The sequence below is a fragment of the Aureococcus anophagefferens genome (assembly GCF_000186865.1).
Source record: "Aureococcus anophagefferens unplaced genomic scaffold AURANscaffold_5, whole genome shotgun sequence".
Lineage (NCBI taxonomy): Eukaryota > Pelagophyceae > Pelagomonadales > Pelagomonadaceae > Aureococcus > Aureococcus anophagefferens.
Window position 1 is genome coordinate 2,412,194 of NW_008705565.1, and position 21,817 is coordinate 2,434,010.

Consider the following 21,817-nt stretch of genomic DNA (forward strand, 5'->3'; position numbering starts at 1 on the left):
GGGACGCGCCGGGGTCGCGGCCCCGCGACGTCGCCCCGGCCGCGGACGCGACGCTCGAAGCCGCGCTCGCCGCGCTCGAGGCGAGCGAGATCCCCGTCCAGGACTCGCGGACGAACGTGACGCGGCCGGGCGCGCCCGCGCCGCGGGGTTTGGTGCTCGGCGCGGTGAACGTCCGCGGCCACGGCGGCATGCGCGTCTCCGGCGCGACGCACGAGCGGCCGCGGCTCGCCAAGCTCCTCTGCGACGTCTTCAGGGCGCACGCGCCGGACCCGGCCTTCCGCTTCACGACGATCCAGATCAACTGCAACTACGAGGCCGCGCTCCACGTCGACAAGTTCAATTTGGGGCCGAGCTACATCGTCGGCGTCGGCGACTACGGCCCGCCGGAGGACCCGAAGCTCCCGGCGGAGTTCGCGGGCCGCCTCTGGGTCCAGGGCCGCGGCGCCCTCGACGTGCGCGAGCAGTTCGTCCTCTTCGACGGCAACGCGCCGCACAGCACGATCCCCTTCGCCGGCGCGCGCTACACGCTCATCTTCTTCACGCACGCGTCGCAGTACGCGCTGCCGGAGGGCGAGCGCGCCTACTGCGACGCGCTGGGCTTCCCCATGCCCCACCCGAAGCTCTGCAAGCCGCCCCACATGCGCACGGCCGAGGAGCGGCTCATGGCGGGCCGCGACGCGTACGCGGCGTGGGAGCGCGAGGTCGGCGGCGGCGCCGCGGCCGCGGCGCCCGCGAGGCACAAGTACTTCCTCGACGGCGCCGGCGGGCGGCCGTCGCAGCGCGTCGCGGCGCTCGCGGGCGGGTCCGCGCCCCAGCTCCGGCGCCACTACGGCCGCGCGGTCCGCGCGGCCGCGGAGTCGCGCGAGGGCGGCCGCGCCGCCGCGGCGACGTTCGTCACGGGCGACCGCGAGGGCGAGGCCGCCGACGAGGCGCGGTGCCGCGCGGACGTCGTCGCCGACGATCTGGTCGCCGAGGCGCTGGCGCACCGGAAGCCCTTCGTTGGCCGCGTGGAGCGGTGGGAGGCCGCGTGCGCGAACCGGCGCGACGAGGCCGGCGGCGCGCGGCTCCTGGCCAAGTACGCGGGGCTCTGCCTCCTCGACGACGACCCCTACGACGCGCACAGCGACGTCGCGAGCCTCGGGCGGCGCCTCAGCGACTCCGTCGGCCAGGAGGCCTTCAAGCGCACGGAGCTCGCGCGCGCGGCCATCGCCGCGGGCGCGCCGCTCGTCGACCACCGCGTCATCGTCGGCCTCGAGTGGTGCAAGTTCGCGCGGCGCTGGACGGCCGTCACGGAGCTCCGGGACAAGCACCTCGACCCGGCGAACTTCCCGAAGCCGTCGCCGCCCTTCTCAGAGAACACGATCGAGAAGTACCCGCTCGACAAGGCGCTCGTGGACTACATCCTCAAGTCGCCGCACAACCCGGACATCAAGCCGCCGAAGAAGCCGCCGCACAAGCCCGCCGCGCAGAAGCCGGCGCCGGGGCCCGCCGCGCGGAAGCCCGCCGCGCCGCGGCCGCCGCCGCCCGCGCCCCTGCCCGTGCACGCGGCGTCGCCGCCCGCGCCCGCGCCGGCCGCGGCGGCGGCCGCGGCCTACGCCGTCGGCGACGTCGTGAGCCAGGCGGACCGGCCGGACCTGCCCCTCACCGTCGCGCGCGCGGCGCCGGGCGGCGCCTACGTCTGCGCCTACGGCGCCGAGTCGGGCCAGTGGCGGGGGCACGAGGTCACGGTCCCCGCGGCGGACCTCGTGCGCTTCGGCGCGGGCCTCGGCCCGCGGCGCCGCCCGGCCGCGGCGGCCCCCGCGGCCGCTCCGGCGGGCCCGCGACCGGCGGAGCGGCCGCGCGCGGCGGCCGCGGCCGAGGCCGGAGCGCCCGCGGCCCCCGCGGCCGCGCCCGCGAGCCCGCGGCCTGGCGGGCGGCCGCGCGCCGCGGCGCTCACGCCGACGAAGCCCGGCGACGGCGGCGGCGCCCCGGCGGCGGCGGTCGCGCCCGTGACGCCCGCGGCGCCGGCGCCGACGCCCGACATCGGCGAGCTCGGCGACGGCTGGTGGGAGAAGCGGGACCCGGCGACGGGCCGGTGCTACTACGTCCACGAGATCACGGCCGCGTGCCAGTGGGAGCGGCCCGACATCCCCTCCGACGAGTCCGACGACGACGAGGTGGAGGTGGCGCTGCCCGACGAGCGGCCGCGCTGGCGCTCCGACGCCGACGGCGCCGCGTGACCGCCCCGCCCCGGAGAGCTCGCGAGTAAGGAAGAAAGAGAGTAGGAAGAAAGAATGTTAGTCGTCTTTTGAATTCGAGTGTGGTGTCGAATGATCGCCGTCGCCACCTCCTTTCAGAGCACTCCAACAACTTGAAGGCTTCAAACAAAGCACGCACGAAGCAGCGAAAGTTGCACCTCTTGCAATTCCTTGCCACAACAATCGGAGCCACCAACACCGATAGCCCCAATGACGGTGCGTCTCGCTGCTCTCGTCGCCATCGGCGCGCTCGTCGACGGCCTCGTCGTCCGCGCGCCGCAGCGACGACGACCCCTGCGCCGCGCCTGCCGCGCGCGCGCGCAGCCGCCGCTCGTCGCCGACGCGCCGGAGCCGAGTCTCGACGAGCTGTCGAACGAGAACGTCGTGCGCATCGTGCGCGAGGAGTGCGGCGACGACGAGGTGAACGCGCTCGTCTGGAAGTGCCTCGGCTACCGGCGCGACGGCGAGAGCTACGCCAGCGACGCCGTCTTCCCCAAGTGGCGCGCCAAGTACCCCGCGCCGCCGGATCTGGTCGGCGTGACGCGCGTCTACAGCAAGGACGTCGACGAGCCCGTGCTCCGCGCGAACCAGGCCCTCGTGGCGTCGATCCCCATGAAGTACAAGGGCGGCATCAAGGAGCACCTGCGCGCGGTCGGCTGGACGGGCTACAAGCTCGAGGGCCTCACGCCGAACAAGACGCGGCGCGCGCAGTGCGCGAACTGGCTCCTCTACTACCGCGAGGCCCTCTTCGGCCTGAGCCTCGACGAGCTCCGGGAGGCGCGCGACCGCGACGTCGCCGCGGAGAACCAGAAGCTCCGGGAGGCGGGGAAGATGCTCCGCTCCGCGAAGGGGCCCGAGAAGAGTCCCGACGCGTCGTAAGGGCGAGTCGCACACGGATCGATTTAGAAGGCGCTCTCCATCTCCTTCTCCTCGTCGTCCTCCGCCGGCGCCTTGACGAGGAGCTTGGAGACGCCGCCGGCGAACGCGTTCATGCCCTGGGTGGCCTTGGCGGCCGTGCGCATGGGCTTGAGCTTCGCCTTGGTCTTCGCGGCGATCATCTCGTTGTAGCGGCGCTCCTTGTCGTTGTACTCGCGGTCCAGCGTCGCGAGCGTCGCGAGCGACTCGACGCTGAGGTGCACGCGCCGCTCCTCCGTGGGCGAGTGGATGTGGAGCGTCCGCGCGCGGAGGATGCCCTGGAGCTTGGCGACCCAGGCCTCGTACTTCTTCGCGGACGTCAGCGCCGAGCCCTCGTCGATGACGCGCCGCAGCGTCGGGAACGCGACGACGCCGCGCTGGAGCGCCCACCGCAGGATGATCGTCGCCTCGTCGAGGCCCAGCGCGCCCTGGAGCGTCTTGAACGTCTCCTTCTCGACGCCGGCCCTCAGCTTGTTCAGCGTCGTGTCCAGCAGCGCCAGCACCTCGATGCCCCGGCTCTGGCACCAGGTCACCGTCCGCCGCCGCGGCTCGACGAGGTTCAGCGACACGAGGTTGAACACCTGGGCGGTGATTCAAGTTCGCTTCAACGTGAGTGTTCCGCGCGCGCGCGTTCCGAAAAAAAGCATCCACGCTTCGAGGCCGTTCCGAGAGATGATCGCTCGTCCAGGAATGAGCCGAAACGAGCGGAAATTGGCCGAGATCGGAGCCTTTGAAGTTGGGAACGTCGCTCTCTTTTGCCGCCCCGTTGAACGCGGGCCGCTGCTCCGGCGCGACGGCCTCGATGAGGCGCTCGAGCTGCCAGGTCTCGAGCATCTCCGTGCCGAGCCAGCGGACGGACCCCGCCTCGACGAGGGGCTGGAGGTTCTTCCACGTCCGCAGGAAGAGCCGCTTCTGCCGCTTCACGTCCGCGGACACGTGGTAGGGGTCGTTGCCGCCGTCGCCGAGCGCCGCGGGCCAGGGCACGCACAGCCCGTCGAGCTTCGCGACGCCCAGGCCGTCGAGGATGCGCCTCGTCTGCACGACGCACGCGTCCGACGTCCGGTGGCAGTCGCCGCCGAGGCGCGCGACGACGACGAGCTCGCTCCGCGGCGGCGGCGGGTCCTTGGGCGCCAGCGGCGAGTCCTCGTCGACGACGATCTCCTCGGGCCGCAGCACCGTGCGCACGCTCCCCTCGGCGCCCCGGTCCACGAGGATGAGCCGGAACTTGGAGTTGTCGCCGAGCGCCAGGCGCAGCGCCTCGGCCACGGCGGCCTCGGACGCCTTGGACCGCGCCTGCGACGGCGGCTCCGCCTGGATGCCCACGCGCGCCGTCTCCACGAAGTGGCTCCGCGACGACGTGAACGCCGTCGACCACATGGCGCCGCGCGCGCTGGGGCTGCCCCGTCGATCAACTGGAGAGTGCTCCGACGTCGATATTGAAGCCTATATCCTGCGGGCGCAACGCTTCCGCTAAATAAACAACTCGCTCGAGGTTCGTTATGCTCCGCGCCTCCCTGAAACCCCGCGCGCGCGGCCCCGGGGCGCGGACGGATCGGCCCGCCGCGCTCCCCCCGCCCCCGGGACGCGCCCCCACGCCCATAGAACCCAACCCCGCCTTTTTTCGTGGCGAACGAGACGAAAACGATTCCGTCCCCCCCCCCGCAGCTCTCACCCAGCTCGACTTCCACCCACTCTTCTCTCACCCACACCCTCTCTCACAACCATGCGCGAGTGCATCTGCATCCACATCGGCCAGGGCGGCATCCAGGGCGGCAACGCCTGCTGGGAGCTGTTCTGCCTCGAGCACGGCATCCAGCCCGACGGCCAGATGCCCTCGGACAAGACCATCGGCGGCGGCGACGACGCCTTCAACACCTTCTTCTCGGAGACGGGCGCCGGCAAGCACGTGCCCCGCGCGGTCTACGTCGACCTCGAGCCCACGGTGTGCGACGAGGTCCGCACGGGCACGTACCGCCAGCTCTACCACCCCGAGCAGATCATCTCGGGCAAGGAGGACGCGGCGAACAACTACGCCCGCGGCCACTACACGATCGGCAAGGAGATCGTCGACCTCGTCCTCGACCGCATCCGCAAGCTCGCGGACAACTGCACGGGCCTCCAGGGCTTCCTCGCGTTCCACGCGACGGGCGGCGGCACGGGCTCCGGCCTCGGCTCGCTCATCCTCGAGCGCCTCTCCGTCGACTACGGCCGCAAGTCCAAGCTCTCCTTCTGCATCTCCCCGGCGCCCCAGATCTCCAACGCCGTCGTCGAGCCCTACAACTCCGTGCTCTCGACGCACGCGCTCCTCGAGCACACGGACGTGACCTTCTGCCTCGACAACGAGGCCCTCTACGACGTGTGCCGCCGCAACCTCGACATCGAGCGCCCGACGTACACGAACCTCAACCGCCTCTTCGCCCAGGTCGCGTCGTCGCTCACGGCGTCGCTCCGCTTCGACGGCGCGCTCAACGTCGACATCACCGAGTTCCAGACGAACCTCGTGCCCTACCCGCGCATCCACTTCATGCTCACGTCGTACGCCCCCGTCATCTCGGCGGAGAAGGCGTACCACGAGCAGCTGTCCGTCGCGGAGATCACCAACTCCGTCTTCGAGCCCGCGGGCATGATGACCAAGTGCGACCCCCGCCACGGCAAGTACATGGCGTGCTGCCTCATGTACCGCGGCGACGTCGTCCCCAAGGACGTCAACGCCTCCGTCGCGACCATCAAGACGAAGCGCACGATCCAGTTCGTCGACTGGTGCCCCACGGGCTTCAAGTGCGGCATCAACTACCAGCCGCCCACGGTCGTCCCCGGCGGCGACCTCGCCCGCGTCATGCGCGCGGTCTGCATGGTCGCCAACACGACGGCCATCGCCGAGGCGCTCTCGCGCATCGACCACAAGTTCGACCTCATGTACGCCAAGCGCGCCTTCGTCCACTGGTACGTCGGCGAGGGCATGGAGGAGGGCGAGTTCTCCGAGGCCCGCGAGGACCTCGCGGCCCTCGAGAAGGACTACGAGGAGGTCGGCGCCGAGACCGCCGAGGGCGAGGGCGAGGAGGAGGACTTCGGCGAGGAGTACTAGGCGAATGCCAACCCGCGGGGCGCGGCTCCGCCGGAGCCCCCCGTCCACACGGCACGATAAGTAAGTGCTGAAAGAGAGTTGCTCGGGGCATCGATGATGCGGCGGCTATCCCAACTGATCTCTCACTTAGTCTCTCCGACTGTGCTTCAACTTGACAACTAACCTGAAAAGTTACTTGCAGCGATCTCTTAGCCCGGCGGCGCGGGATGATGGTCGCATGGCTGCCTAGCTGAAGTCTTTGCGCCGCGACGCATGGCGAATCGAGGAGAGACGCTCGACCCCTTGCCTAGTTGGCACGGCGGACCGCTCGTTCGCGGCCGCGTCGTCGAGCGCACCGCGCGTGGCCATCACGTAAGAGAGCGCGCCATCCTCTGCGACGGCAAGCAAATCGCCGCGTTCCCGGAGCCAAAGTCCTGGGTCCTGGAGGAAAGCATCCTAGGCGTCATCGCAGTTGCCGCCAAACAATCGAATCATGTCATGTCTCGGCTCTTCGTGGAATACCATGCCGTACAAGGGCAAAAGGACTACGACGAGTCGGGCTTGACGTGCTTCCACGCGGCTTGTGGTCTCGGCCTGACGAAGCTGGTGGTTCTGCTGCTCGACGCCGGCGCGGACGTCGACATCCTTACCGCGTACGGCAGCTCGCCGTTGTTCGTCGCCGCTGGTATGGGACGGCAAGAACTCGAGACGATCAAGTTGCTGATCGCGCGGGGCGCCGACGTGGACCGATGCGGCGAGCCCGGGGGAACGGCGCTCGCTATGGCGGTCCAGCAATTCACTGCTAACTCAACCCGGGGCGAATCGCCCGAAGAGCGGCAAGCAGCACGCCTCGAGATGATTTCGATGTTCCTAAAAGCTGGCGCGAGCGCGATGGACCATTCGCCCGTCACTATGCTGATGAGGGTTATTATGATGGTACCAGACGAGACCGCATGCGTACGGAGCAGCTGCAGTCTGCTATTTCGGCTTCTCCTGGAGCACGGCGCCGATCCAAACCAATCGATTAGGGGCGTAAGCCCGCTGCATCTGGCTGCCCAGATTAACGACGAGGTGATCGCGCCGGCCTTCGTTCGGGCCTTGCTGGAGCACGGAGCCGACCCTTTGATTTCGTGCGGCCTGGACGTAGCCAAAGGCTTGCCTTCCTTCCCTCTCGTGCGCCCGGCGAGAAGGCTGCCGACCCCGCTGTGCTTGAGAACGATGCCATCGACGAATCGATTATCGTCGATGCCTGGGGAGTCCCTTCACCCAACAGTCGTCGCGCTCCTCGAGAATCAGCCTCGCGTCCGACGCGCCATCGCCCGACGAACCTGCGAACGCTGCAAACGTCGCGTGGAGCTCTTCGCTTTCCCGCTCCCGGCCTGTGCCGGCTGTGGCACGCGGTACTGCGGCAGGGAGTGCCAGAAGATAGACTGGAAGGCAGGACATCGGGATATGTGTGCCGTGGTTACGGCGCCCGACCCCGACTAGGGTACTAAGCTCCATGTTCGAACAGCTCCCGCTCCACCAGCAGCCACATGGCCGGCTCGGTCTGGCACCAGAGGCGGTACGACGGGTAGGCGTCGGCGACGGGCATGAGGCCGCCGGCGTCGCGGCTGGCCTCGTCGAACGCTCGCCACGCGGCGGCGTGGTCCTCGAAGCCGCCGAGGCCGCGGCCCACGGCGCTCCAGACGGCCTGCGTGCAGGTGAAACGAACGCTGGATCCGTCGCCGAGGCGCGGCGACGGGCCCGCGTCCCGGGCCTGGTGGGCGAGGAGGCCGCCCTCGGACTCGTAGTCGTCGCGCGTCGCCGCGACGAGGGCCGGCGCGGCCGCGGGGTCGTCGAGGGAGAGAGCGTAAACGGCGAACGAGTCGTGCCACGAATTCCGTCGCCGCGTCCCCTCGAAGTCCCCGACGTGGTTCGTCGGCCGCGCGCCGTAGCCGAAGTCGGCGCGCAGCGCGTCGGCGGCGGCGCTCGCGGCCTCGCGCGCGGCCGCGTTGCCCGCGCGCGCGAGGCGCCGGCACGCGAGCGCCGCGGCGGCCTGGTCGACGGCGCGGAGGTACGACGGCCCGCCGTCGCCGCGCGCGCCGCGCCGGAAGCGGCCGTCCTCGAAGAAGAGCTCGAGGAACGCGTCGCCGATCTCGTCGAGGCGGTCGTCGCCGCAGTCCTCGCGCAGCAGCGAGTAGAAGACGACCGCCGCCGCGTTGCCGACGCAGCGCCGGTCGCGCGACGGCTCGTAGAAGCCCGGCCGCTCGCCGGCGTCGGCGATCGACGCTTCCGGCGCCCGCCAGAAGCCCGACGCCGTCCGCCGCCGGAAGCCGCCGTCGAACGCGAGCTCCCAGAGCGAGTCGCCGAGGCGCTTCGCGTCTGCTCGCAAAACGTCGGCCGCCTCGCCCTCGAGCCGCCGCGCCGCGAGCAGCTGCGCGGCGCCGAAGTGCGCGTTGTGCCAGACGCCTTCGCCGACGAGGCCAGACGGCGCGTCGTACAGGTCGTCGAGCAGGTCCAGCGGCCGCGCGTTGCTCGTGCGCGCCTTCACGCCTCGTATCAGCCGCAGCGACGTCTCCAGCTCCCACGACTGCAGCGCGGTCGCCGGTATCGATGCGACGAGCAGCGCTGTCATCATCATCATGCGTCGTCGCTGCAGCGGTGCGATGTAGCGGTGGTGCCAAAACCTTTTGCTCTGCCAAAACCTTTTGCTCTGCTTTGCCACCATCGGACAGCGGTGCTCGGAGTTTGCTTGCAGCCGACCTTGCCCTTGGCTCATCCTAATTCAGGGACGCCGGAGTTTGGGCGGGCTGCCTCTCGCGCCGTGGGAGGCGCGATGAAGGGCTGGCAGGCCGCCGCCGGCTTCCTGGGCGTGGGGACGGTGATCTCGCTCCTGAGCTTGATCGGCGACACGACGAGCTACGACGAGACGAAGTACAAGGTCGCGGGCCATTGGGCGGACACGACGACGGAGACGGCGACCGTCGGCGGCAAGCGATCGAAGCAGGCGTCGAGCGACGACGGCGACGACTTCGTCGGCGAGAACGACGGCGGCACGAAGCTGCCCCCGAACGCGCCGAGCTTCAAGTCGAAGCAGGGGGGCCGGTCGACGGACGACGACGGCGACGACTTCGTCGGCGAGAACGACGGCGGCACGAAGCTGCCCCCGAACGCGCCGAGCTTCAAGTCGAAGCAGGGCCGGTCGACGGACGACGAGGGCGACGACTTCGTCGGCGAGAACGACGGCGGCACGAAGCTGCCCCCGAACGCGCCGAGCTTCGAGTCGAAGCGGGGGGGCCGGTCGGCGGACGACGACGACGCCTTCGCGGGCGAGAACGACGGCGGCAGCAAGGTCCCGCCGGCGATCCACCACCTCCTCGACACGGCCTACCTCGACGAGCTGCCGAGCGCGACGACGCAGCAGCAGAACATCCTGCTCATCCTCGCGGACGACATGGGCTACAACGACGTCGGCTACCAGAGCACGGACCTCGGCGCGGCGACGCCGACGCTCGACTCGCTCGCGTCGCGGGGCGTCGAGCTCGCGAGCTACTACACGCTGCCGAGCTGCACGCCGGCGCGCAGCTCGTTGTTCACGGCGAACTACGCGGCGAACAACGGCATGGGCTACGACGGCCCCGGGACCTACGTCATCGACAGCTCCTACGGCCTCCCCCTGGGCGCGACGCTCATGAGCGAGGTGCTCAAGGGCCGGGGCTACGCGACGCACATCGTGGGCAAGTGGAACCTGGGCCACGCGTCGGAGGCTACCTCCCGCACCGGCGGGGCTTCGACTCGTTCATCGGCTACGTCGGCGACCAGGAGACGTACTTCTCCCACGAGGCCTACGGCACGGACCCGAACAACGGCACGTCCTACTGCGACCTCATGCGGTCCAACTCGGTCGACGGCGTCAAGGTCGGCGAGTGCTACCTCGACGAGTACTCGACGGACCTGTACGCGCGGCGCCTCGTGGACGTCGTCGGCGAGCACGCGACGACGTCGGACAGCCCCCTCTTCCTCTACTTCGCGGCCCAGGCGCCCCACGCGCCCCTCGAGGAGCCGCCGCCGATGAACGCGACGGCGCCGCAGGAGGCGATGCTCGCGGCGCTCGTCGGCGCGGGCGACTCCTGGGGCAAGCGGCGGACCTTCGCGAAGATGGTCATGAATTTGGACAACAACGTCCGCAAGGTCGTCGACGCCCTCGCCGCCGCGAAGCTCCTGCAGAACACGGTCGTCGCGTTCGCGTCCGACAACGGCGGCTGCCCGCGCGACGGCGGCTCGAACTGGCCGCTCCGGGGGACCAAGTTCTCCCAGTACGAGGGCGGCGTGCGCGTGCCCGCCTTCCTCTGGTCGTCGACGCTCCAGAAGCGCGGCGCGGGCACGGTCTTCGAGGGCCTCTTCCACGTCGCCGACTGGTTCCCGACCTTGGTCGCGTCCGCGGGCGTCCGGGCGACCGTGGGCAAGATCGACGGCGTCAACCAGTACGACGCGCTCTTCGACGCGACGCAAAACGCGCCGCGCGACGAGGTGCTGATTCATTTGAACAAGTGGACGCCCGGAGCGGACCACGCGGCCGCGACGGCCTTCGACGCCGCGCCCGCCGCGCTCCGGTGGAAGCACTGGAAACTGATCGTGAACGAGGGGCCCATGGTCGTCAACGCGCCGGCGATGAACGCGTCCTGGTGCGCCTGCTCCCTCACGGCCCACAGCTCCACGTCCTACCTCTTCAACCTCGCGAACGACAAGAACGAGTCCGTGGACGTGCGGAGCGACCGGCCCGACATCTACGCGAAGATGGTCGCCAAGCTGCGCGTCTACTACGACGACGCGGCCAAGTCCGCCTGGAAGCCCGAGGGCAAGGAGGCGGCCTACGCGAACTGGCGCGCCGCGGACAACTTCGTCGTGCCCTGGGTCGGCAACGTGTCCCTCACGCTCGCCGACAGCCCGGACAAGCTCGTCTTCACCCACGCCTAAGTCTAGCTCAGGCATTGCCCGACGCCGTGGGGCGCCCACGCGCGGCGGGCCCAGGACGTCGCCGGGTCGTCGTCCCAGGGCTTGCGCCCGCCCGTGAAGTGCCAGACGCAGTCGGCCGGCGGCGCGGCCCCGGCGAGCGTCGCGGCGACGTCGCGCGGCGGCGCGTCGCGCTCGTGGTCGTGGAAGACGCGGTTCCACCGCGGGTCGAGCGGGAGGAAGTCGGCCCCGAAGACGCGGACCATGGGCGCCTGGCTCGACGGCCGGCTGAGGAACGTCGTGCCGTTGCGCCGGACGCTCGCCGCGGCCTCGGCCATGGCGGCGACGAGCCGCGCCGTCGCGCCGGCGGCGCGCCAGCGGCCGAGGTCCGCGACGAAGACGCCCGCGTTGAACGACGGCGAGGACGGGCCGCGGCGGAAGAGCCGCCGCCGCGGCGCCGCCGCCGTGCCGCCGCGGTCCACGGCGGCGACGGCGCCGCCGCGGTCCGGGCGGGACGCCTCGAGCCGCGGCAGGGCGTCGCGGAGGAGCGCGACGGCGTCGCAGTGGACGACGGCGTCGACGTCGACGTAGAGCGCGGTCGCCGCGTCCGCGGGCAGGAGCTCGTCGAGGAAGAAGCGCGCGTAGTTGAGCCGCGACCCGAGGCGGCCGTACTTGGCCCGCTTCGCCGCCTGGCGCGCCGCCTCCTCGGGACCCGACGCCGCGAAGTCGTCGTAGCCGGGGATCTCGAGCCGCGCGGCGCCGGTCCGCTCGACGGCGACGACGCGCGCGGACGCGCCGCTCCCGCCGACGGCGCAGGCCGCGAGCCGCGCGGCCGTCGCGGCGTCCGCCTCGGGCACGACGACCGTGAACGCGAGCCGCGGCGCCGACGCGCCGGCGGCGGCGGCGGCGCTGTGCAGCACGGCGCCGAGGCCCTGGAACTGGTGGGCGTCGCAGGCGACGACGACGTGCGCCGTGAAATTCGTTTGTGCGGCCGCGCAGCAGGCGAGCAGGCAGAGGAGCCTCAGCATCGATGTTGCAGTGTCCTCAGCGCGTATTTTTTGGGCTCATCGTCTCTGGCAAAAAAATGCATCGTCGCCGAAACTTTGGCTCGGCGCGTCCTCTCTGACGAGAGTATGAGCCTGCGCTTTGCACCGCTGATGATGCAAAAACGCCGTCGCGCTGCAACGACGTTGCTCGCCGCAACCTCGCTCTTCCTCCCTGGCGCACTCGGGTTCCGCAAAACGCAGCGTCTTATAACTTTGGCGCACAACCGCGACGCCTCGTGATAGCTCTCTGAAACGCACTCTCTATCCACAGGTGTGCTGCGGCGCGCGCCGTGCGCCTCGCGGCGACGCTGCCGAAGGACGAGACGCGCGTCAGCGACCTGCGCGACTCCGCGCCGCACGCCGACGGCCGCGGCGTCGTCTGCGCGGTGCTCGACACGGGCTGCGACCTCAACGCGGCCGGGCTCGCGACGACGTCGCACGGCCTGCCCAAGTACGTCGACTTCCTCGACTGCACGGGCGGCGGCGACGTCGACGTGACCAAGGTGGAAAAGCGCCGCGGCGACCACGTCGCCTCCGCGGCCGGCGGCGACCTGCGGCTCGGCGCGTGGGCCGACGGCGTCGACGAGTTCCGCGTCGGCGCCGTCCGCCTCTGGAGCCTGCTCCCCGGGTCGGCGCTGAGCCGCGTCAAGGCGGAGCGGCGCGCGGCCTTCGACGCCGCGGACGCGGCGGCGCGCGCCGAGGCGCAGCGCGAGCTCGACGGCGTCGCCGCGTGGGAGCCCTCGCCCGCGGATGTGGAGGCCTGGGCCCCGAAGGCGCCGACGGCGGCCGCGGCGAGGAAGGCGCGCAAGGCCGAGCTCGAGCTCCGGCTCGCGCAGCTCGCGAAGCTCTCGGAGGACGACTACGACGACGCGGGGCCGACGCTGCACGTCGTCGCCTTCAAGGACGCGGAAGGAGGCTGGCGCGCCGTCGTCCACGACGCGTCCGACCTCCGCGGCGCCGTCGCCATGGCGCCCTTCGCGAAGCACCGCGAGATGGGCGAGTTCGGCCACGGCTCCGCCGTGACCTACTGCGTGCAGATCGGCGACCTCGACGGCGGCGGCGCGCTGTCGATCGTCGCGGACGCGGGCAGCCACGGCACGCACGTCGCGGGCATCGTCGCGGCGCGGCGTCGAGCGACGAGCGCGCAGAGTTTACGCCTAGGAATCCGCAAAGGAACCCGTCGCTCGTCGTAGGTCGCCGCCCACTACGACGACGCGTCCGCCGACGGCGTCGCGCCGGGCGCGCAGATCCTCGCGCTGAAGATCGGCGACGGCCGGTTGGGCTCGGCGGAGACGGGCGCGGGCCTCGTCCGCGCGCTCGTCGCCTGCAAGCGCTACGGCGTCGACCTCATCAACCTGAGCTACGGCGAGCCCTTCTACGACGCGTCGACGAAGGGACGCGTCGCGGAGACCTTCGACGCCGCCGTGCGGAAGTGGGGCATGACCGTGTTCACGTCGGCGGGCAACGACGGCCCCGCGCTGTCGAGTCTGGGCGCGCCCGGCTGCCTCAGCGCGCCCATCACCGTCGGCGCCTACGTGTCCAACGCCATGATGAAGGCGCAGTACGCCATGCTCCCGGACGACGGCGGGCGCGTCGCCGACACGTCCTACACGTTCTCGTCGCGGGGCCCGACGCCGGACGGCTGGCTCCCGACGCTCTGCGCGCCCGGCGGCGCGGTCGCGCCCGTGCCGCGCCACGTGCTCACGGGCCGCGCGCAGTACCACGGCACGTCCATGTCGTCGCCGAACGCCTGCGGCGTCGCGGCGTGCGTGCTGAGCGCGCTCGAGGACCGGCCGAACCCGGCGGCGCTGCGGCGCGCGCTCGAGAACTCGTGCGTCGCCGTGCCGTCCGCGGACCCCTTCGCGCAGGGCTTCGGCTTGGTCGACGCCGTCGGCGCCGTGGCGTACCTCGAGGCGCACGCGGGCAAGCCCGCCCAGGACGTGGCCTTCGACGTCACCGTGCCGTCGTTCGGCGGCGGCCGCGGCATCTACCTGCGCGACGCGGGGCAGGTCGCGTCGCCCGCGGCCGTCGGCGGCGTCGTCGTGGGCGTGCAGGTGAGGCCGCTCTTCGAGCACGCGCGCGAGCGCACGGCGCAGGAGCTCGAGGCCGCGCTCGCGTTCGACCTGGACCTCGACCTCCGCTGCGCCGCGCCGTGGGTCGAGACGCCCGCGAAGCTCCAGCTCATGTCGGGCGCGGGCGTCGTCGGCGCGCGGCCCCAGTCCTTCAACGTGAAGATCGACGCCGCGGACCTGGCGCCCGGCGCGCACTTCGCGCGCGTCGAGGCCTTCGACGCGACGGACGGTGCGCGGGGCCCGCTCTTTACGCTGCCCGTGACGGCCGTCGTCCCCCACAACGGCCTCGAGGACGACGGTCGCGTCGACTACGCCTACGCCGCGGTCCTCGACAGCGGCGTGCCGGACCGGCGCTTCCTCCGCGCGCCGAAGAACGCCGAGTACGCCAAGGTCAAGCTCAGGACCGGCGCGCTCCCGCGGGGGCCGCACGCGGTCACGTTCCACGCCGTGCCGTCGGCGCGCGGCGACCTGCCGAACACGGCGTGCCAGACCAAGGAGTACCCCGTGCTCCGCCCGCACTCGGAGGAGACCCTGATCGTCCCCTGCCAGGGCGGCGCGACGATGGAGCTCTGCGTCGCTTTGGGCTGGATGTCGAACCCCGTCGACGGCGTGCCGCTCGACGTCGACGTCGAGTTCTACTCGTTCGGCCTCGGCGAGCAGCTCGCGACGGGCGGCGCGACGGACTCGAGCCTCGGCGTGCGCATCGGCGCGGCGGCCGAGTTCGCGCGCCTCGAGGTCGGCGCGCCCCTCCGGGCGATGGAGATCAACCCCAAGGCGACGCTCACGCACGTCGAGCGCGCGCTGCGGCCCCAGTCCTGCAAGATCGCGGCCGGCGACGCGCTCCTCGACTCGCTGCCGCCGTCGGACGCGGTCCTCGCGGACGACCCGGCGGCGCCGGCGACGCTCGTCCAGGACGCGGTCCTCGCCTACGCCTTCGACGTCCGCTCCGCCGACGCGCTCGACGCGTCGTCGACGCTCAAGGTCGTGCCCCGCGCCGAGGCGCTCCACGCGCAGCTCTACGACTCGCCCCTCGACGGCGCCGTCTGGCGCCTCAAGGACGCGAACGGCCGCGTCGTCGACCACGGCGGCCTCATCCACGACCAGGCCCCGTCGCCGCTCCGCGCGGGCTCCCACCGGCGTCGAGCGACGGGCGCGTTTTTTCGCGCGAATTTCGCCCGAAGATGCGAAGAAATCCGACCCCGTCGCACTTGGTAGGCTCCTACGAGCTCGAGCTCCGCATCCGCCACCCGGACCGCGCCGTGCTCGAACGCGTCAAGGATTTGCCGCTGCTCCTGCGAGTGGAACTCCCGGCGGCCCTCGAGTGCCCCGTGCTCGCCGACCGGGGGCCCGCGTCCGTGGGAGGGGGCACGCAGATGCCGGCGGGCTTCCTCCGCAAGGACGCGCGGCGCGCGCTCTACGTCCGCCGCCCGGACAAGGCGGCGCCGTCCTGGGTCGATCCCGGCGACGTCATGGTCGGCTCGATCAACCTCGACGCGGGTCTCCTCGGCGGGTCCCGCGTCAAGGTGCCCCTCGCGTACGAGGTGCCGCCCAAGGCCAAGGCCGACGGCGACGACGACGACGACGACGACGACGACGACGGCGACGACCTCTCCGACGAAGAAAAAGATGCCAAGGCGCTGCTCGAGGCGCTCCGCGACGCGCGCCTGAAGGCGCTCGACGGATTGAAGGGCGCGGACCCGCCGTCGCGCCACGCGGCGCTCGCGGCGGCGATCGCCGAGGACCACCCGGGCCACCTCCCGCTCCTGCGGGCCGTCCTCGACGACGCGGTCAAGCGCGCGGAGAAGGACGACGGCGCCGCGGCGGCGTCGAAGGTCGTCGCCGCCGCCGAGGCGCTCGTCGCGGCCTGCGACGCGGAGGCGGTCTCGACCTACTTCGGGCGCGACGAGCCCCGCGAGGGCCGCGAGGCGAAGAAGCGCGGCGAGGACATGGACGAGAAGCGCAAGGCCCTCCGCGCGGCGCTCCTCGCCAAGGCCCTCGCGGCGCCCGAAGACGAAACCGCCGTCGACGACCTCAAGCGCTGGGCGCCCGACGACGGCGCGCTCGACGGCGACGGCGCCAAGGACGACTACGCGCTCGCGCTCGCGCGCTACGAGAGTGCCCGGGGCCGCCCGGCCGCGGCGCTCGCGCTGCTCCGCGGCCGCATCGAGAAGGCGGACCTCGCGTCCGTGCTCGGCCGCGGCAAGAAGCTCCTCGAGCTGAAGATCGCCACGCTCGACGCCCTGGGCCTCGCCCACTGGGTCGCGCACGCGGAGGAGGATCTCGCGCGCCGCTACCCGGCGACGTCGCCGCCGCTCTAAGTCAGGGGACGTGCGTACTGTGTTGCCCGGCGCGAGGCCAAGGTCGTCGGCGACGACCGGGCGAGCCCGACGCGGTCCCCGCTCGTCAAGGGCCGCCCCGTCCGGGACTCGTGAGGGAGCGGCGCTAGTTTACTCGGCGGAGGGTAGACTTTGCAAGGTTCAATATGAGTCGTGCTTTGATAAGGAGATGTTCGTTTCTGGTGAAATGTCCAGATGCCATCCGCGGTCAATTTACAGGCCTTTCAATCGAGCTCTTACTTTTGTTTTTTGTTTTCTTTTTTTTTTGCGTCTCTGACCAGACAGGCTTGAGCTTCTGCAAGAAGCTGACGAGCAAAGACCGGCGGCAGTTGGATGGCGACGCAAGCACGCTGACCAGGTTCTCGATAACAGCGCCGTTGCGGTAGGACAGGGTGGTACGAAAGGCGCTGGTTCCCATGCACGCTTTTGAGGCATTGTACGATGAAATCGTTGCAGCAATCCACCGTTTGAACGATTGCTGGTTTTCCCGTCGAGCACAGCAGGGCAGCGAACCAGCAATTGCGAAGTATTTGCGGTAGTTTGTGTCCCAGAATGGTAGGTTCCGAATCTCCGTGCCAAAAATTATGGGAATGCAGCCCGCGGCGAGAGCGTCAAACGGCCTACGACTAGTCGAGACGTCACCTTCTGGCGCCAGGCAGTAGCGGGATGCAAGCATCGACCTGGCAGTTGATCTTGTTATTTCTTTGATATTTTGCTTTTTTTGGCTTTTTTTTTCCTTCAAACTCATACTTTTTTTTTCCTTCCACGACACCTGCAAACTAATATTCCGAACATCAGCGGCCTCGCCGAATTCGTCCTTGATTGCGCTAATCACGACCCCTCGAAAGGAACCTTCGTGTGTTCTATGTGTGTTGCCGTGAAACATGATATCAGTACGCCTCGCGGTGGCAAAGGCGGCATCACAGTCCGATGTCTGGTTATACGCGTGGTCTTCGAGCAGTCCACTTGCAACATACGGTATAACGATTGCACTCAGATTTGTTGATTCGAAGGGGTTCATCCCATAGTTCGCCCTTGCTTCCTTGTGTAAGTCAAAGTTAGCTTTGAAGCCAGCGCGATTATCCATGTCGGCGGTCGCGATGATAAACCGATTCGCATGGTGGGCGATCTCGCCCCTCAGGTCCTTACAGCCGGCTGTCGGCCCCCAGATATCATCAAAATCGATCAGGTGCCAGATGTTCCAAACCCTATAATAGCTATAAACAAAAAGAATATGAGCATCTCGGGGCATCATCGTCATTATCTTTGGAAGGGCATTAGCAACTTCTCCTAAGCGTTCGTAATGTGTCTTATTCCCTGCAATCCGGCACTCAGGGAACATCTTCGTTGCTATGTAAGATGCAAAGATTGGAGCGTTGAGGACGTGTAGCTTTGCCCCGGACGGATCCTCAGTCCGCTGTCGATGGGTATGCCACTGCGCATAAAGATGGTAGTCATCGGCGCGTATTACGCCTCACCCCTCGACGTCCAGGAGCACGCGCACCTGCTGGGGGCTGTACGCGGTCCCCGCTCGTGGGCCCCGGTCCGCGACGGACCCGCGTGCACTGCTCGTTTGCTAGCCGGCGACGTCGCCGCCGCTCTCAGTCAGGGGACGTGCGTAGTTACTGTGTTGGTTTTTCCCGAGGCGCGGACTGTCGTGTTCAGAACCTGAAGAGGCTCCGTCGTTTCCTGGATCTCGCGCGTGCGCTCGGTGGTTTTGTGGTGGCCCTCGTCAGCCGTTGCGGGGGTCGGCGAAGAGGGACCCGAAGTTGCCGAAGGGCGTGTCCCAGGCCTTGCGGCCGTCGCCGGTCGCGTCCGGGCCGCGGTTCACGAAGGGCGGCGCGCCGTTGCCCGGCGCGTCGTGGGCGCCGGGCGCGCGCGAGCCGACGGCGCCGCCCGGCGCGCGGGGCCCGAGGGGCGCGCCGCCGCCGCCGGCCGCCGCGAGCGCCGACGAGCCCGCGAGCGCCGACGAGCCCGCGAGGCCCGGGCTCTGGCCGCCGGGCCGGCCGAAGAGGCACGAGAGGCGCATGGCGATCTCGTCGGCGCCGCCGTCGTCGCGGCCCTGGCCCGGCGCGCCGCGTTGCCCCGGCGCGCGCGCGGCGCCGTTCGCCGGCGCGGGCGCCGCGGCCGCGGCGCCGCGGCCGCCGCGCGCGGGCGGCGCCGCGCCGCCCGGCGCCGCGTTGCGGGGCGCGCCGACGGCGCCGACGGCGCGCCAGGCCGGCGCCGCCGCGGCGGGCGCGGGCGCGGGCGCGCCGCGGCCCCCGGCCGCGGCCGCGGCGGCGGCGCCGCCGCCGCCGCGGGCGCGGGCGGCGGCGACCGCGCGCGCTGCTTGCCCTCGCCCTTGGCCCGCGCCTTGGCCTTGGGCTCCTCCTTCTTGGACGGCTCGGCCTTGCCGGCCTTGTCGCCGCGGCCCTCCTTCTTCTCGGGCTCCGGCGGCGCCTTCTTCTTCGGCGCCTTGGGCGGCGGCGGCGCCCGCTCCGGCGGCGGCGCCGCCTTGGCCGCCCCCGCGGCCTTGGGCGGCGCCGGCGGCGGGTCGCCGCCGTCGTCGCTCGACGAGTCGTCGTCGCCGGGCGACTTGGGCGACGCCGGCGGCGGGCCCGGCGGGCCGGCGGCGTCGTCCTTCTCCTCGTCCTCGAGGGCCTTGGCGTCCTCGCGCTTCTTCCGCTGCTTGGCGCGCTTCGCCTTCTTCTTCTCGCGGGCCTTGGCGGACTTGGCCTCCTTCTCCGCCTCCTCGGCCTCGAGCTCCTCGACGAGCGAGAGCCGCGCGGCCTCGGCGCTGTCGGGCTTCCGCGGCGGCGGCGCGCCGCCCGGCGCGCCGCCGTCGTCGGCCTCCAACTCGTCGACGTCGCCGCCGCGCGCGCCGTCCCGCGCCTGCTCGCGCTGCTTGAGGAGGATGCGGAGCCGCGCGTGGCGCGCGGCCTTGCGGTCGCGCGAGCAGTCCGCGAGCGGCGCGCGGTACGCCGAGACCATGCGCGCGGCCGCGTCCACGAGGCCCCGCGCCACGAGCAGCGCCACGGCCGTGTCGCCCTTGGCGTTGCGGCAGGCCACGAGCTCCGGCAGGCAGTCCTCCTCCTTGGCCGCGTCGAGCACCGGCCAGAGCACGTCCAGATGCCCCTTCTTCGCGGCGAGGAGCACGGCCTCGCCCGACGGCGGCGCGCCCGCGGCTAGGAGCGACGCCGCGAGCTCCGCGCGGCCCGCGCCCGCCGCCAGCGTCAGCGCGTCCTCGCGGGGCGACGCGCCGCGGACGGGCCGCGCGGGGTCCGCGCCCGCCTCGAGGAGCGCGCGCGTCGCGCGCGCGGCGCCCTTGGCCACGGCGAGGTGGAGCGCCGTCTCGCCGTGGGCGTCCTCGGCGTCGACGTCGGCGCCCGCGTCGGCGAGCACGGGCACGATGGCCGCCGCGGCGCCGTCCGCGTCCGCGCGGTGGCCCCGCGCGCACGCCAGGTGCAGCGGCGTCCGCGCGGAGCCCGACGCGACGTCGCGGTGCCGCGCGTCGGCGCCCGCCCGCAGGCAGCGGCGCACGGCGTCGGCGGCGCCGTTGCGCGCCGCGCTCAGCAGGCACGCGTCCGCGTCGCCGGCCGCGATCTCGCACGACGACGACCCCACGGTCACCGTCGCGCGGACGCGGAGCGACCCGTCCGCGGCGAGGAGGCCGCGGCTCGCGAGCTCGCCGTGGGACGCGAACTTGGGCCAGCCCCAGTCCTGGACCGCCGGCGGCGGCGCGGCGCGGAAGACCTGCGTCGCCCACTTGGAGTAGTGGCGGCCGTCGTCGCCCGACGCGTGCTCGAGCGTCATCGTGAACGTCGTGTGCTTCTGCCACCCAAAGGGCAGGCGCGCCGCGTCGCGCACGGACAAATACAAGCTCACGTGGCCCGCGTTGTCCGCGCCGTCGCCGTCGAGGAAGTAGTAGAGGAGCCACCGGTTGCCCGCGGCGTCGACGAACCTGCGTGGATTCCAAACCTTCAACCCGACTTCAATGTGCGCGTACTCGAACGGTTTGGACCAGACTCTTTCGCTGTGCTTCGAGAACTCGACGAGAGCAATCAATTCGTCCAAAAATCAGCCGAATCGACGTCGATTTGACCGAGATAGAGAGTTCTGAAGTTTGGTGGGGACCCCCCAAACCAGCGGTCGGAATCCGCGCGTCGACGAACGCGTCGTCGTGGTACTCGCCCTTGTGCGCGCGCGCGACGTCCGTGCGGCGGCTCGCGTCGAAGTCGAGGACGGACCAGCGGCAGACGACCGTCGTGGGCCGCGCCTGGGGCGCCCAGTCGACGCCGCCGTCGCCGACGCGGCACACCGTCGCCGCGTCGACGTCCTCCTCCGGCACCGCGGCCGCCGCGGGCGGCCGCGGCGGCGGCGCGGCCTTCTTCGGGGGCGCCTCGTCGTCGGAGCGGTCGTCGCTCGACGCGTCGTCGTCGTCCGCGCGCCGCGCGCGGAGCGGGCCCGCGGGGAGCCGGAGCCGGAGCGGTAACGCGGCCACTAGATGGTTCACGGACACGCGGCCCCCGCCCACGGCGAGGCCGTTGCCGTTGACGACGGCGCGGTTCGCCGCCTCGGCCGTGGCGAAGCGCACGCAGGCCGACTGGCGCGCGCCGCCCTTGGGCCCCGCGGCGGCCGCGGCCGCGGCCGCGGCCGCGGCGGGCGGCCGCGGGTCCACGAGCAGGCAGCGCTCCACCGTGCCGTAGGGGCGGAAGATCTCCTCGAGCTCGGACCGCGTCACGCGCGGGCTCAGGCCCATGACGAAGACCGCGCAGCCCGCGGGGCCGATGCCCCGCGAGAAGCGGCTGAACGTCGTCCCGAGCGCGTCGACGCCCGGGCTCGCCGCGGCGCCGGCGCCGTCGTCCTCCGCGACGAGGCGGCCCCCGGCGTCGGAGGCGACGGCGTCGCGGTAGTCGCGGAGGGGCTCGTCCTCGTCCTCGTCGCGCGACGACGCGCGCGCGACGGCCGCGAGGACGTCCGCGGAGTCGCCGCCGACGGCCGCGGGCGAGTCGCCGTCGCGCCGGTCGCCGGGCTCGGAGCCGCCGTCCTCGGCGGAGCCCCGCGAGTCCGTGTCCCGGCCGTCGGACGCGTCGTCGTCGTCGTCGTCGTCGTCGTCGCCGTCGTCGTCGTCGTCGCCGTCGTCGTCGTCGTCGTCGTCCGGGCCCGCGCCGGGCCGGCCGCCGTCGTCGCCGCTGTCGCCGTCGTCGGACCCCCCGCGGCTCCGGGCCGGCGC

General features: G+C 71.5%; 4 protein-coding genes across 4 annotated transcripts in view; 2 read left to right on the forward strand and 2 right to left on the reverse strand.

The window, feature by feature from the left end:
- Positions 1-3,139: 3,139 nt before the first annotated feature.
- On the reverse strand, positions 3,140-4,529 carry AURANDRAFT_62800 (hypothetical protein; the record flags this gene model as incomplete). Its single annotated transcript, XM_009036871.1, has 2 exons — positions 3,140-3,733; positions 3,897-4,529. 2 exons carry the CDS (start codon positions 4,527-4,529, stop codon positions 3,140-3,142), a joined length of 1,227 nt encoding a protein of 408 aa, XP_009035119.1.
- Positions 4,530-4,843: 314 nt separating this feature from the next.
- Positions 4,844-6,262, forward strand: AURANDRAFT_59966 (tubulin alpha-2 chain; the record flags this gene model as incomplete). The annotated part of the gene is made up of 1 exon (XM_009036769.1): positions 4,844-6,262. The coding sequence occupies one exon, from the start codon at positions 4,876-4,878 to the stop codon at positions 6,235-6,237; it is 1,362 nt and encodes a 453-aa protein (XP_009035017.1).
- A 2,772-nt stretch (positions 6,263-9,034) lies between these two features.
- AURANDRAFT_62802 (hypothetical protein) lies at positions 9,035-16,587 on the forward strand (the record flags this gene model as incomplete). Its single annotated transcript, XM_009036770.1, has 6 exons — positions 9,035-9,931; positions 10,021-11,157; positions 11,968-12,116; positions 12,469-13,312; positions 13,391-15,407; positions 15,485-16,587. 6 exons carry the CDS (start codon positions 9,035-9,037, stop codon positions 16,585-16,587), a joined length of 6,147 nt encoding a protein of 2,048 aa, XP_009035018.1.
- Positions 16,588-18,211: 1,624 nt separating this feature from the next.
- Positions 18,212-21,817, reverse strand: part of AURANDRAFT_71219 (hypothetical protein) — a gene marked incomplete at both ends in the record, with an annotated part of 3,745 nt that continues 139 nt past the window's right edge. The window contains 3 exons of the mRNA XM_009036870.1: positions 18,212-18,593; positions 18,923-20,545; positions 20,757-21,631. Coding sequence (XP_009035118.1) covers positions 18,267-18,593; positions 18,923-20,545; positions 20,757-21,631 — 2,825 coding nt within the window. The remainder of the gene's footprint in view (positions 18,594-18,922; positions 20,546-20,756; positions 21,632-21,817) is intronic.